The sequence below is a fragment of the Rhipicephalus microplus genome, chromosome 2, assembly GCF_043290135.1.
Source record: "Rhipicephalus microplus isolate Deutch F79 chromosome 2, USDA_Rmic, whole genome shotgun sequence".
Classification (NCBI taxonomy): domain Eukaryota; kingdom Metazoa; phylum Arthropoda; class Arachnida; order Ixodida; family Ixodidae; genus Rhipicephalus; species Rhipicephalus microplus.
In genome coordinates, this window is record NC_134701.1 from 26,787,795 (window position 1) to 26,803,707 (window position 15,913).

At 46.0% G+C, this 15,913-nt stretch overlaps 2 protein-coding genes across 7 annotated transcripts in view; one reads left to right on the forward strand and one right to left on the reverse strand.

Annotated features, from left to right (window-relative positions):
- The window catches only part of LOC119169167 (DENN domain-containing protein 2D), a 647,735-nt gene that overhangs the window by 221,141 nt on the left and 410,681 nt on the right, over positions 1-15,913 (reverse strand). The gene's annotated exons all lie outside the window — the stretch shown is intronic.
- Positions 1-15,913, forward strand: part of LOC119169168 (uncharacterized) — a 109,683-nt gene that overhangs the window by 23,237 nt on the left and 70,533 nt on the right. For both annotated transcript variants that reach the window (XM_075886339.1, XM_037420272.2), the window contains exon 3: positions 11,222-11,527. In XM_075886339.1, the coding sequence (XP_075742454.1) occupies positions 11,222-11,527 (306 nt within the window). The remainder of the gene's footprint in view (positions 1-11,221; positions 11,528-15,913) is intronic.

A 15,913-nucleotide genomic window follows, 5' to 3' on the forward strand; every position in this document is an offset into this window, starting at 1 on the left:
GAAGAATATATTGTCACATGCTACAAAAGGTCTTCAACTAGGAAGAACTGACCCGGCGGGGAGACGTACCGAAAACTGGCAAGATGGCTGCTTCAATAATAAACAACCAGCCAGAGCATGCGCTGCCCCAGAACATTGTCTTCCATTCTCGCGGGCAGCCATGGCTTGCGCTCGCCGTAACTAGCGGCCAAGTGGCATTATTCCCTCTTTGAGAAAAAAAAAAAAAGGCATCAGTCTGATGCTTGGAAAGTACAAAGGCAGAGTCAGGGCGAACCGACAGAAAATACGCACTTACACAAAAAAAGCGATATGGTTCATGCGCAGTCGCACTAACACCGGAAGTACGGCTTTAGGCGCACCACGTGGACAATCTCCGAGGAGTGCCTTCGCCGTCGTGGCGAGAAGGCGCCGTCAAGGACTATCTCGTAGTTCACATCGCTCACGCGTCGCCAGACTTTGTATGGTCCGAAGTAGCGACTGAGCAGTTGTTCTGACAATCCCTGGCATCGGGCTGGAGTCCACACCCAAACTTTATCGCCTGGATAATATTCAACTTGTCGATGGCGAGCGTTGTAGCGGCATGTGTCTGTACTCTGCTGGTGCGTAATGTGTAGGTGTGCTAACTGGCGTGCTTCTTTGGCGTACTGGGTGAGCTGCACAGCATCAGGAGTGATCAAAGCATCGCAATTGTGTGCAAGCATCGCATCCAGCATGGTCTGGACCTCACGTCCATAGACAAGACGGAAAGGCGTCAATCGCGTAGTTTCCTGGACGGCAGTATTGTACGCGAATGTGACGTACGGTAGCACCTGTTCCCAGGTCTTATGCTGATCATCTACGTACATGGATAACATGTCAGCGATGGTCTTGTTGAGTCGCTCTGTCAAGCGGTTGCTCTGCAGATGATATGCCGTGGTCTCACGATGGCTCGTGTACCTGAGCTTTAATACGTCATGAATGAGCTGGGCCGTGAATGCTGTTCCTCTGTCTGTGATTACGCACGACGGGGCGTCATGTCGAAGAACGATCTGGTCCATAAAGAATTGGGCGACGTTGGAAGCTGTAGCGCGTTGTAGTGCCTTTGTTTCGGCGTACTTCGTCAAACAGTCTGTGGCTATTACGATCCACATGTTGCCGGCAGATGATAGCGGAAAGGGCCCCAGTAAATCCATTCCTATTTGATCAAATGGCGCTCTGGGTGGTTCTATTGGTTGAAGAAGCCCCGGGGTCTTTTGTGGCGGGGATTTGCGGCGTTGACATTCCCGGCAGCTTTTTACGTATCGCTTAACTGATGCAGAAAGCTTAGGCCAGTAGTATGCTTGTCGAACTCGAGCAAGAGTTCGAGAGGAACCTAAGTGACCAGGTGTGGGCTCATCGTGGCAGGAAAGAACAATGTCGTCACGCATGTCGGTTGGCACAACTAGAAGATAGGTTCTCTCATTGCCATTGGAGTTTTTGTTATACAGGACCCCATCTTGCAGACAGAACGACGACAGACTTCGAGAAATACATCGAGGTATGGACGAGTTGCGTCCTTCAAGGTTTTCGATAACTGCGCGAATTTCATCGTCCGCACGCTGTCCCGTAATCAGATCTGTTGTAGTAAGGGCCCCAAGGAAACCATCGTCATCCTCGGTGCCGTGGCCACAAACTTTGACAGGTGCACGGGACAATGATTCAGCATCTTTGTGCTTGCGGCCCGATTTGTAAGCGATCGTGAAATCATATTGCTGCACGCGAAGACTCCGTCGTGCCAGTAGGCCACACGGGTCCCGTAGGTTGGCTAACCAGCACAACGAATGATGGTCGGTCACTACCTTGAAGTGGCGTCCGTAAAGGTAAGGTCTAAATTTCATCGTGGCCCATACAACAACGAGGCACTCTTTCTCTAACGTGGAATAGTTGACCTCGGCGCGGAAAAGAGTGCAGCTAGCGTACGCTATCACTCGCTCTGTGCCATCTTGTTGTTGTACGAGGACAGCACCAAGACCCACGTTGCTGGCGTCAGTATGAATTTCAGTATCAGCGTGTTGGTCAAAGTGAGCGAGGACTGGTGGTGTCTGCAAACGCTCCGGTAGTTCAGAGAAAGCTACGTCCTGTTCTTCCTCCCAGACGAATGGAACATCTTCACGAGTGAGTCGAGTGAGCGGTTCAGCAATCCTAGAAAATTGGCTATAAAGCGGCGATAGTACGCGCTGTTGCGACGCGCGCCTCCGACGACGTTACGAAGGGCGCCTCGAAATCTCACCGCTGCAACCACTGTTTCGAAAGACGGCGACATCAACACGGTCCTGAAGGCGCCACTGCTTCGAACTCCGCCGGGAAGGTCATCAGCCGTTTGGTAGCGTAGGTTTCTCAGCTCGCGACTGCTTCTGCGCAGAGCTGATAGACGAGCGGACGAGACGACGGTGAGTTAAACAAGGTTTATGTACAGCATATATACAGAGATGTTATAAATTCGGCACTGGGTCCGACAGAGACGCGAAGAGCCGAGCTCTTCTCTCTAACACATAGCTCTACTCTCAAAAGGGTCTGCTGTCAAAGGGGTCTGCCCTCCATAGGACTGCTGCTTGCGACGCGCCGCAGGGCTTCTTTTATATGCACCGGGTAGATTCTTTGAATAACAAAATGTCCAACCAGAAGCGCCGCTGGTCGTGAGGCCAGTCTCCTCCAATGGGGTCGCCGCTGGGCCAAGTCATTCTTTCTCATCGAATCTGGAGAGGCTGCGCTGCAGGTGGCTGCACCCAAGGACGAGTGACGTCGCAAGGCATTGCGTCATCCCCCCAGACAGGAAGACGCCGGTTGTTTACTCGACGGGCTCGCTTGCTGAGGTGACTCACTGCACGTGCACGCCAGAAAGACGCCGTCGCCTGTTGATGCCGTTGAGTTGTTCGCGTCAGGCGGACTCGCGGGCTGGCCTTGACACAGATTGCCTTTTTCAGAGGCACGGACGTTCGCTGTCGACTCGCAGGCATAACGGCACCCCCGCCGCCAGACAATGCGCCGAAAAGACGAGCTGCTTCCACGTGGCTCGGATGTCAGGCGCGCTCGTTCGCCAGGTCCCACCAGGTTCGTCTCCAGGGCCATGGGGAGAATGCAGCTCCAGACTCTGTTCCGGGAACACATCCCATTCTTGAGGACGGATCCCAGCTCCACTGGCTCGTCGCCACAACTTGCCGGCCAGCTTCGCCCGTCTCTGACGATCCTTGGTTTCAGCACTTGTCGATGGTTCTGCAACTTGTCAAGAACGGTTCGACAACAGACAACACACGACACAAGCAAGTGCCCTCGGTCACCCGACAGAACACCAGACAAAGTATAGTACAACATATACCTAGCTACGCGTCCATCGGTATTTCTTTCCCTCTACATCAAGAGGCACATGTGGGAAGAGGCACATGTGGGACACAAGACTCTTAAAATGAGAACTCATTTTTTTTTTACATGTACAACAACGTAACGAAATAGAATAGAACATAAAGTTGGCTCCTTGAGCTCATTCTGGACGAGAGCGCTCAGCTAAGGCCGTGATGAGGACAACATTTTGCCCCGAATCGCCAGCGAGAAACCGAAAGGTGGAGATGGTACTAACTAAACGCACTGCTCAATGCACCTGCATTAGCGTTTAGCTTTCCTTTTTTTTTTTAGCGAACGTCGAAGTTGTGCTGTCGGAGCATCATGCTCCATCTCAGTAACCGGCCACTTTTAGGCGACGATACCTATGCGGTACCAAAAGCAGCTCACACTTGCGACGTTGCACATCTGTGTAACTACAATAGGGAAGTCCAGATTTCTCATAAAAAGAAACATTCCTTCTCAGTTCCTTCTTCTGGACTTCACTTAACCTAGGCTCTAGGTTCAACTGCACCAAGATTACCTCTATTTCCCTTTCGATTACCTCACTAGAACTAAATATTTCTGCTCCCTCTTTCTCTGAAGCATTCAACAGCTGATTTACAACTGCTTTCAAGTTACTGGGGTAAATTTTGTTCGGCCGCCTTCCTAATTTCACTTCATAATTCGTATCAGAAAGCTTAGATAATACTTTGGCGGGCCCTTCCCAATGTATCTCAAGCTTGTTCTTTTTGAACGGCCGCAGCAGCATTACCTGACTTGCTACTTCAAAAGCGCCCTTTTTCGCCGATTTGTCGTTATACTCCTTCGACAACACTTGTGCAGCTTTCATGTGGCTTTCCCCTAGCGCTTTAATCGAGAGGTTCACACGCTGCTCTGGAATGGGCGTTTCTCGATCAACCCTCGACAGCTCACTCCAACTTTCCGCTACAGGCGAGAGCGTTGTAGCCCTCTCGCTCTGATTCAATGGCGCCATGTCGTCTCCCCCTCCTACGGAAGCCACGCTGGTCGCTTCGGGGACGGGCCGCTCGAGTGACTGCTCACATGACTCGCACGGAAAATTTCCTCTCTGAGGTTCCGTCGACCCGCCGACAAGGTCACTTGAGAGTTCACCGCATTGAAGAAGATCAGGCTCCTGCGAAAGCTTCCGCACTTGCGATCGCGTGAGGGCCATGTACGCTAAGTTGGGGAAGAACGATTTACCCTGCTCTTTGAGAAGCTGCTCTGAGTTATTGGAGAAAAGATAAGGAAAACGATCGGGAAGCGCGGCAGACACAGCCGCTTCGGTGCGAAGCTTACCGAACGGGCCTTCAATGACAAGCGTAGCTATTGGTAAGCAAGCACTCTGCTCCTCGGCGACTTGCCTAATCCACGCGCATTCTCCTGTAAAGTCATCCGGAGACACCAATGAAGGATAGACAACGTCCATGGTTGCCGCTGAGTCACAAAGTACTCGACACTTTTTCCCATTCAGACTAATTTCTTGGATATACGGCTCCAACAACCGCATGTTCTTTTCCGATTCTCGGATTGTTGCAAAAGCAAACTTTTGGTTACAGCTTATCGCGATGTGCCCTTCCTTTTTGCAGTTGTAGCAGATTAGCGGCTTCCGTTTGTTTTCCGATTCTAGGATAGTTGCAAACTTTTGCTGAGAGTTTATCGCGATGTGCCCTTCCTTTCCGCAGTTGTAACAGATTCGCGGCTTCTGTTTGTTTTCCGATTCTCGGATAGTTGCAAACTGTTGCTTGCAGTTTATCGCGATGTGCCCTTCCTTTTTGCTTTCATCCTTTTCTACGCGCACTGCCCTGCTATGCAACTTTCGGCGAGTATAATACTCCTCAGCTAACTCTGCTGCCTTGTTTAGCTGTACTTCACCAAGTTTGTCCTGCAGCCAAAGTTTGACATCCTTCTCGATGCAGCGGTAGAATTGCTCCAATGCAACGCATTCCACCACTTTATCGTGGTCGTCATAAACACTTTCGCCCTTGAGCCATTCAATTAAATCGGCTTTAAGACGAAACGCGAAGTCAACGTGTGACTCATTCCCCTTTTTAGCATACCGGAACCTTTGCCTGAAGGCCTCGGGTGACAACTTATAACGCCTCAAGAGCACTTCCTTAACCTCGTCATAGCTCTCAAACGCTTCCCTCGACAAGCAAGTTATCGCGTCGGACACTTCGCCAGAAAGAAGAGCTAACAGGTTCTGCACCCAAAGAGACCGCTCTAAAGCGTTTCGCTCACAGACATGTTCAAACTTGACGAGATACTTCGCCATGTCCTCGCCTACTACGAACGGCAGCTGTTGGTCCCGAATTCTAAAACCGCTGACCTGAATTGTCGGAGAAGCTACGCTAGGCGCCTGCGAACACTGTAGGATTGCCAATTCTATTCGTTTCAACTCGAGGCGCTCATGTCTCTCGGCCTCCTCGCGCTCGCGACGCTCTCGCCTTTCAGCTTCTTCGCGAGCTTCTCGCCTTTCAGCTTCTTCATGTTCGCGAGCTTCTCGCCTTTCAGCTTCTTCACGAGCTTCTCGCCTTTCAGCCTCCTCGCGGCGTGCTTTGATATCCACCCAGGCCACATCGACTTTCTCAGCCGACACTCCCTCATCCTTAATGATCTCAAGGATCGCTTGCTTTCGTTTCGCACGGCCCAAAGTAATGCCGAGTTCCTCACAAATTTCGATGAGTTCCTTCACTTGAAGGTTCTCCATAGTTCACACTAGCCTCTTGCTGTTTGCCCCTGTTAACAATTTACTTACCGTACCCACTATAAGTCAACTAGCAAGACGCGCAAGCAATTAAGTCAACTAGCAAGACGCGCAAGCAATTTTTCACACTCCCGTGTTTACCCCCTTCGCATTAACTTTGGTTTCAAAGCGCTTCGACTTGGCTTGAAACGATCAAAGCTCACTTCAATGCTTCACACAGCCCTTCTCTAAACTACTACAACCTGAGCTAGAGTAGTCTGGTGAACTGAGGGGAAAACATCAGGCACTCACCGCATCGGTATCGCTGACGCCGGCCGATCCCGCAGCTGCCAACCACTGTTGCGACGCGCGCCTCCGACGACGTTACGAAGGGTGCCTTGAAATCTCACCGCTGCAACCACTGTTTCGAAAGACGGCGACGCCAACACGGTCCCGAAGGCGCCACTACTTTGAACTCCGCCGGGAAGGTCACCAGCCATTTGGTAGCGTAGGTTTCTCAGCTCGCGACTGCTTCTGCGCAGAGTTGATAGACGAGCGGACGAGACGACGGTGAGTTAAACAAGGTTTATGTACAGCATATATACAGAGACGTTACAAATTCGGCACTGGGGCCGACAGAGACGCGAAGAGCCGAGCTCTTCTCTCTAACACATAGCTCTACTCTCAAAAGGGTCTGCTGTCAAAGGGGTCTGCCCTCCATAGGACTGCTGCTCGCGACGCGCCGCAGGGCTTCTTTTATATGCACCAGGTGGATTCTTTGAATAACAAAATGTCCAACCAGAAGCGCCGCTGGTCGTGAGGCCAGTCTCCTCCAATGGGGTCGCCGCTGGGCCGCGTCATTCTTTCTCATCGAATCTGGAGAGGCTGCGCTGCAGGGGGCTGCACCCAAGGACGAGTGACGTCGCAAGGCATTGCGTCACCCCCCAAGACAGGAAGACGCCGGTTGTTTACTCGACGGGCTCGCTTGCTGAGGTGACTCACTGCACGTGCACACCAGAAAAGCGCCGTCGCCTGTTGACGCCGTTGAGTTGTTCGCGTCAGGCGGACTCGCGGGCTGGCCTTGACACAGATTGCCTTTTTCAGAGGCACGGACGTTCGCTGTCGACTCACAGGCATAACAGCGCAGAGCCCTAGAAAGCGACGCACTGCCTTTTTATCACGTGGTACAAGAAACGAGGCCATAGCGGTACTTTTGTCACGGTCTGGTCGAATACCATCCGCACTGACAACATGGCCGAGAAACTTAAGTTCCTTGTAACCGAAGTGGCATTTTTCTGGCTTCAGTGTCAGGTTAGCAGAGCGGAGTGCTTCCAGCACATTCTGCAGACGCTTCAGGTGCTCCTCAAAGGTGGCAGAAAACACGACAACATCATCGAGGTAAACTAAACACGTGTGCTTAGTTTTTCTCGATGACGTGTGCTTAGTTTACCTCGATGAGTTTACCTTGAGACCGGTGAGAACAGTGTCCATCATTCTCTGGAATGTCGCAGGTGCAAAACAGAGGCCGAAGGGAAGCACTTTGAATTCATATAGGCCATCCGGTGTAACGAAGGCGGTTTTTTCACGATCTCGTTCATCAACTTCAATCTGCCAGTAGCCACTTTTCAAGTCTATCGATGAAAAATACTTGGCCCGCCGCAGTCTGTCAAGGGAATCGTCGATCCGAGGCAGCGGATAGAGGTCTTTTTTAGTCATGCTGTTAAGTTTCCTGTAGTCCACGCAGAAGCGCAGTGATCCGTCTTTTTTCTTCACGAGCACGACGGGAGATGACAAGGCACTTTTCGAAAGTTGGATAATGTCATCTTGCAACATCTCTTTGACTTAAGCATTTATCACGTCACGTTTTTTTGCCAAAACGCAGTAAGGGTGTTGTTTTATGGGCGAGGCATCGTTATCCGTAATTATTCTGGTGATCGGTGTCTGACAAACCTTCGAGGTAAACGCGAAGCACTCTTTAAATTGATATAGCAGTTCACGCAGCTCGGTCTGTTGTTGTTCCGTGAGGGTCGAGTTGACATCAACTTTTTCAAGTAGCGGAGTCACGTCTCCTGGTGTCGGTCGAAGCCCGTCATTGGCTGATGTAGATGCGAAGCACTCAGAAACGTCTGCGATAGGGTAGGCGAAAGCGATGGCGGTGTCACGAAACAGGTGCCGGTACTCGTTACTGAAATTAGTCACAAGTAGGGCAGAGTGTCCGTCATAAAGCGTGACGAGGCTGCGTGCAGCGCAGACACCTAGCGCGAACAAAAGCATCAAGTTGCCTTCGGCGACAACCTCACCATCCCGTAACTTGTCAGACACCACATCAACTAGGACGCTTGAACGCAGAGGCAACGTGATGCTGTCAGCAGAAACGCGAAGCGTGCTGTCACAGATGTCGTCAGGTTTGTCAGAGGATCCAGCTGTCGAAAACGTCACGGTATGCTCTCGAAGATCGATAATAGCGCCGTGCTCCCGCAAAAAGTCGACTTTGAGGATTAGGTCTCGGGAACAGTCACGAAGTATGAGACAGCTGGCGAGAAACGTACGTCCCCGAATGCTCACTCTGATAGTGCACATGCCGATTGGGGTGACTACGTGCCCGCCGGCAGTACGAATTTGTGCTTCATACTAAGGCGTTACAACTTTCTTTATGTGCGCTGCTAGTTTCGTGCTTACGATCGAGTAGTCCGCACCTGTGTCCGACGTTCCGATAGATTAGAGGTGTGCCAAGGTAATACCGATCCATAAACATGGTTCCAAATATGACGTCACGAATTTATGACCAATTTCCTTGACAAGTACTTGTAAAACACTGGAGCACATTTTGACTACTCACTTAATGAAGTTTGTAGAAGAAAACGGTATTTTAGGTAATAATCAACGCGGGTTTCACAAAGGGTATTCCACAATTTCAATTCTTACTGAGGTTATGCATGAAATTGGTCAGTGTTTAGATGGAAAAGGTCAAGTAGACATCATATTTATTGATTTCCAAAAGCATTCGATAACATATCTCACAGAAAGTTGCTTAAAGAGTTGTCTTGTTTGACTGGTGACAGTCAGCTACTAAAATGGATAGAGGCATATTCGTCAAATAGACAACAATTTGTTGAAATAAATAATGTCTCCAGCACCAATAAACCAGTCAGATCAGGTGTGCCGCAAGGGTCCGTAATAGGCCCTTTACTTTTCTCTATCTATATCAGTGACATGGGTGCTGATTTTTCTCAGCAAATAGCTATAAAACATTATGCAGATGACACCATTGTGTACGCAAAGATAAGCTCCACTGACAATCAGCTGGAGCTTGATAACCATTTACAAAAAATTAGTCTTTGGTGCGACGAATGGCAAAAAAGAACTGAATGCATCAAAAACTCTCTTCATGCACATGACACGTAAAAAAGACCTGTTATCCTTTTTGTACAGCATTAAAGGCACAGTGCTAACTGAAGTAAAGAATATTAAGTATCTAGTTGTTCATCTTGCACATGACTTGAACTGACCCATGCACGTTGACAGTGTTTGCAATAAAGTCATGCGTAAACTTTGGTCGTTACGACGAAAACTTCACGATGTCACCCCGGAAAGCTAAAACAATGGCATATAAAATGACTATTTTTTCAGTACTGACCTACGCAAGTCATCTATGGGAACCATACACCAAAACAAATGCACTAAAATGTGAACGTATACAAAACAAAGCCTTACGGTTCATTTTCAACTCCTATTCCAGAACTCAGTCTATTAGTGAGCTTAGAGACAGAGCCGGTTTAATGACGGTGAAACGAAAAAAGCAACATAATCGACTGATATTCTTTTTTCACATACTCAATGGAGACTACAAGGTTCACCTAAGGGAACACATCGCACTACAGCCATTTACCACATCCAGAACAAAACACTCGAAACATATCACACCACTTAGCTACAGAACAGATTAATTCAAGTATTCGTTTTTGGTTCGGAGCATCGATGACTGGAATCAATTACCTCAATACATAGTCGAACATTGCGATTTACAAAGGTTCGAAAAGGCTTTGCCAGAATATTTGTAACCAAATTGCTTGTTCCTTGTTGGTTGAATATGTTCAATGTACTATATCAATATGTTAAATATGTACTATATCACTTCAAATCTTTATTCTCTTTTTGGTGACGTGTACGAGATGTATTCAAACATGTTTCTTTTATCCATGACCTATGCGGGATGCATTCTGATATAGTTTTGCGTTTTTGTTTTGTTATTTCCATATACTGTGCCTCTTGAGCATACAGTGTGAAACTTGTTTCCACATATGTTCTTTGTACATGCCAGATATTTAACCCCAACTCCCATCTTGGCCCTTGGGCTGACAGTATGAATAAATAAAATAAAAAAAACTAGTCAAATTGAATGGCAAAGATACAGTATCTGTTCCTCCACTCGAACTAGACAAAAACTTACTTCATAATGTTATTACAAAAGTCCCATATCTTAACCAATATTTTAACTCTGTGTCTGCTGCTTGCCACTCAAGTTGCGACGCCAATTCAACACAGAACAGTGCCTGTGGAGAGCAAATGGAAGAGTTTGTTTTTGATCAGCGGGGCATCCAGGAATTGCAAAAGATTATAAGCCTCACAGCCCACAATCTGCTTTACTTTCTATGTGTGCACGTTCTGTAAGGAAATACTTGTTAGCTATCTTCCCAAAGTCACCGAGAAAAAGTTTCTTGCTGGACGACTGGAAATTCGCTTGCGTTGTGCCAGTGCACAAGTCTGGACAAAGCAGCATTGTCTCACACTACTGGCCGATCTAACTCCCTCGCATTGCCTGTAAAATTCTAGAAAAAACACCTGAAAATCACTGAAAATCACTGAAAAATCACCTGAAAAACTACTCCTTATTATCTCAGCAACATGGGTTTTCTTGTGTTACACAGTTGACTGGAAATACACATGATTTGGCTAGTGCACTGGATAACAGGTATGCAATTGACTGTATGTACTTCGATTTCTGTAAAGCATTTGATTTGCCATTGCTCATTGCTTATTCAGAACCGGCACTGGTACAATATAAACTCTTCTGTTATTGAATGAATCAAAGTATACTTGTGCGCCAGGTATTACTTGTGCGCCAGAGGACACGGCGGCACCGCTGTGACAATGTCACCGACTTTCCTGTTCCTTGTGCAGGTTCTAGCTGGGTGCTTTTGGATCAGCGCTGCTGAAACTTTCACGGCAAATGGACGCTGCCAGCCTGCATCGCCTTCGCTTCTGCCAAACGACGTCCTAGACGCAATTTTGGATGACAATCTTCTGCGGCGGCTGCCACATGTGGAGTATGGCTACAGCGCATCTTCTTCACGCACCGTGACGTCACCAGCATATCCCGGACCTGCTGGCTTTTATGCTTTAAAAGGAATGCTCGCTTCTGCAAGCATCAGTGGACACGGCGGCACTGCTGTGACAATGTCACCGACTTTCTCGTTCCTTGTGCAGGTTGGTGATTGAAAATACTGTTTCCGTAGTAATTACCTGTGCTTAGTGGTGTTGCCGTGTGCACATACTCTTCTTTGTTGTTTATCTGAATGTTTTCACGTTGCCAGCTTGCTAGTGTCACTTTCGGGTGATGGTGAAGAAAATCCCGGGCTTATCACTGAAGAAAAGCTTAACGAAATAATTAGGACACAAAAGGCGGTCCTGGAGAAAGTAACCAAAATAAAAAAAAGCCAAGCATCTTTTGAGGCTCGGGTAGAAGGCAGGCTTTCGAAAATAGAGGAAAGGCTAGAAATTCTGGGCGAAGCCCCACTCAGGCTTGCTAGCCTTGAGAAGTTTGCCAGTGAAGCCGAAACCTCAATAGCAACTGTTAGTCAAAAAGTTGATGAGTTCGTTACTAAGTCGAGCACCGACTGGAATGCCCTCCTCAAGCGACTTGACGATCTCGAAAACCCCTCTCGGCAGAATAATATTATTATCAGAGGGATAAAAGAAGACATGAATGAAACTTAAGATGTTTTACGTGAGAAGGTTAACATCGACGTTTTTGATAAGCTGCTAAACCTTAAAATTAACTCAGTTGAACGAATTCATCGCTTAGGAGCAAAACAGAAGGGCAAAGATAGGCCCGTTATCTTGAGAGCTTCAGATTTCAGAGATAACACTAGTATCCTACGAAACTGCTTTAAACTGCGTGGTAAGGAGGTCAGCATAAACGAAGATTTTTTTAAACGAGTTGTTGAGATACGCAGAAGGCTGTGGGAGTCTAGTGCTGAGGAGAGAAAAATGGGGGCCAAGGTTAAGCTTATTTTTGACAAAATGAAAATAATTCATGTGGTGTACGGTTGGAACGGAGATACTAATATGAGGTACATATGTAAGACACCTCCCGAAACAACTGACTGGCGTCGTGATGGCGACTGACTGCGTCAGAGTAGTTTTAACCGGTTAAAGTTAATAAATATTAATGTCAGAAGTATTATGAATAAAATGGTGGATCTTGAGGCTGTGGTACTAGAACACGATCCCGACTTTTTAGTAATGACCAAACATGGTTGAAGAAAGATGTACTCGATGCCGAGGTTACTCCCCCCGGATACAAAATCGTGAGAAGAGACCGTGAAACAAAAGAAGGAGGTGTGGCCATTTTAATTAAAGATAATATATTAGTTAGTGTTCTTCCGCATGCTATTGATGTCGAAGCTCTTTGGATTAAAACCACGCTCAGTAATAGCTCGGTATACATTGATGCTATGTATAGACCTCCGAACTCTCCAGTGAATGCACTTGATAACTTAAGAAGCTTTATGGATTCCCACCTGAAGCATGATGATAATATTATCCTTATAGGAGACTCCCTGAAATCTCCCTGGAATTAATTGGTCGATGCTCACTTCAGAGAGAAGCGAAGTCATTAAAGTTGATCAGCTGCTAGAGCTCGCTTTCTGCTACGATCTGACTCAGGTCGTCTCATCTTGTACGCGTGTGGGTTTAACCGCTTCTTCAGTGCTTGATTTGATGTTCTTATCTGGATCACTGCTCCCGTTTCTTGGTATGTGTGAAATTGAGGACGGTCTTTCTGATCATAAAATGGTTTTATTGTCTTTAGATCTGTATGTCAATGTCATGCACAATGACGAAAAACTTATGATATCAAATTTTAATGTCGCAAACGACTTAGCCATACTAGAACATCTGGAGCAGTCATATTATTCCTTTCTGGAAATGTACCGAACATCTCGTTCAACAGAAGAACTGTGGCGGTTTTCTCATTCTATGATAATGTTTTGTATCCAACAATTCATTCCCAAACGTCGTAAAAATGTTAGAAAACACAATCTTTGGATTACGCGCGATATAATACACGCTAAAAGAAAGCTTAAACGCAAGCGAAAGGCGTGCTCTGTCAATCAAAGCATTGAAAAAAAGGAAAACATCCAGGTTTTAAGTAAGAACCTCCGGCAAAGTGTGAAGACTTCTAAAAATAAGTTTTATAACTCAACGTTGAAACAATTTCTGAAAGAATCCCCAGAAAAGTTTTGGAGGTATGTGAATCCTTTGACCAGGCCGAGTAGTATGCCTAATCATAGAAGTAGCAAGGATCAGGCAGAGGCATTTAATTCCTTCTTCTCGTCAGTTTTTACAATCGATGATGGTATTGTACCAACATCAGCAATTCCTTAGATAGGATTCCTATCCAGGATATAAGCATAACTGAAGAGGGCGTTCTAAACCTCTTGCTTCATATAAATACAAAAAAAGCCCTGGTCCTGACAATATTCCTAATAAATTCCTTTATAGATATGCCGAATGGTCATCGAAATTTTTAACATTAATTTTTCAATCATCCGTTAATAGTGGCTCTTTTCCCAGTGCCTGGAAACGTGCAAAAATCGTGCCCATACACAAAGGGGGTTCCACATTTCACGGTAGCAACTACCGACCTATATCGCTTACAAGCACCTGTTCAAAAATATTAGAGCACATTGTATCAAAGCACTTGCTAACCTATCTCGATGAACATAATTTAATTGTTTCCTGTCAGCATGGTTTTAGGAAAGGGTTATCCACTGTTACTCAGCTTATTGAGCTTGTACACGACTTATCTAGCACAGTTAATACTCGTGGTCAAGCTGACATAATATATTTAGACTTCGCAAAGGCTTTTGATAAGGTGTCGCACAATAAGCTCTTACATAAAATCGATAGTACCTTTAAAAATTCTGCCCTCACCCAGTGGTTCAGTTTCTATCTTGCACGCCGAGAGCAATATGTCCAACTAGGGCACCACCATCTTTCGTAAATATTGTACCGCTAAAGTTATATAATACCACTGTCTTCGACTTCGTAACAATGTATAACGAAACCACTCATTGTAGATTCTGCTTACAAAATCAGTCCATCTATCATATTGTAAACATGTACTATGATGTTTGTTTGTTTATTTGTTTCTTATTAGTTTTCTTTTTTTTTCCTTTGTTTTGTGCATGTCAAACCGCAATGCAAATACTTTGCAAACGCATGCGGAAACGCGTAGCATGTGTCATTTTTGTTTTTATTTTCAGTTTCGTAGCAGTGCACAGAGCTAACATGCCTTTTTCCTTTGTAAATGGGACCTTGTATGCATATTTCGATGCTCCCCCCCCCCCCCCCTTATGTAATGCCCAACCTAGGGCCCTTAAGGGACAATAAATGATGATGATGATGATGACCAATCTGGTTTATCGCCTGTGGTATCTGGAGTGCCCCAGGGTAGTGCCTTGGGGCCCCTCTTGTTCCTGCCGTTTATAAACAATCTGCCAAAAAATATCACTACCCAAATGAGAATGTTTGCTGACGATTGCATACTATACAAAAATGTACAGTCATCGAGCGACCAGGCCGAACTTAATCTTAACTTAGAGAGAATTAAAAACTGGTGTGATCAGTGGCAAATGCAGCTTAACCCAACAAAAACTGTTTTTATGTTCATTTCTAGAAAAAAAAACATTCTTAGTTATCCGTACAGTATTAACGGTCACGAACTTGCTCAGGCTAAGCAATATAAATACCTGGGTCTCATACTTACACCCGACTTGCGTTGGAATCTTCATGTTGAGGAACTTTGTTCCAAAGCTAACAAGGTGTTATGGGGCCTGAGACGTAACCTCCACTGTGCCTCTCCCGAAGTTAAAACTTTAGCTTATAAAACTTTGCTAAGACCTATAATCGAATACGCTAAAGTAGTGTGGATTCCCTATACCCAAACTAACTGTTTGAAACTTGACAAAATACAGCGACTTAGTTCTAGGTTTGTATTTAATAAATACCGTCGTTTCCATTCACCTACCGAATTATGCAAACTTGCAGAGCTCCTACCTCTACAAAAATGCACCGAATATGAAAGGCTGAAATTCCTTTTCATGATAGTTCATAATTACGTTAAAATAAGCTATGACAGGTACTTTGAAATCAAAACACAAGAAACGTCAAGACACAGACACAGTATATACATACTGCCCCCCAAAGTTCATAATGACTGTTTCAGGTACAGCTTCTTCTCCAGGGCGATTCAGCAGTGGAATTCGTTACCAGATTCAGTTGTGAAAATCAAATCGCTTACTGACTTCTTAGAAGCATTAAAACATATAGTGCACTCTGATACCATGTGATGAGATTGTGAATATGTGTGAATTACGTGCTTTGTAATTAGGCTATGATATTTATTATGTGTTTTATTATGTGCAAAATATGATGTGTATTTCGGCAGTGATGCTCTCTTTTCTTAATTTTCACTAACTTCTCTGTAAACTATATGCTTAGCCAATATGATATATTTGTTATATGTGCTCTGGAATGATTTATTCCAGTAGTGAAGGTTCTTTTTTTTATGTTTCTCTTATGCACATT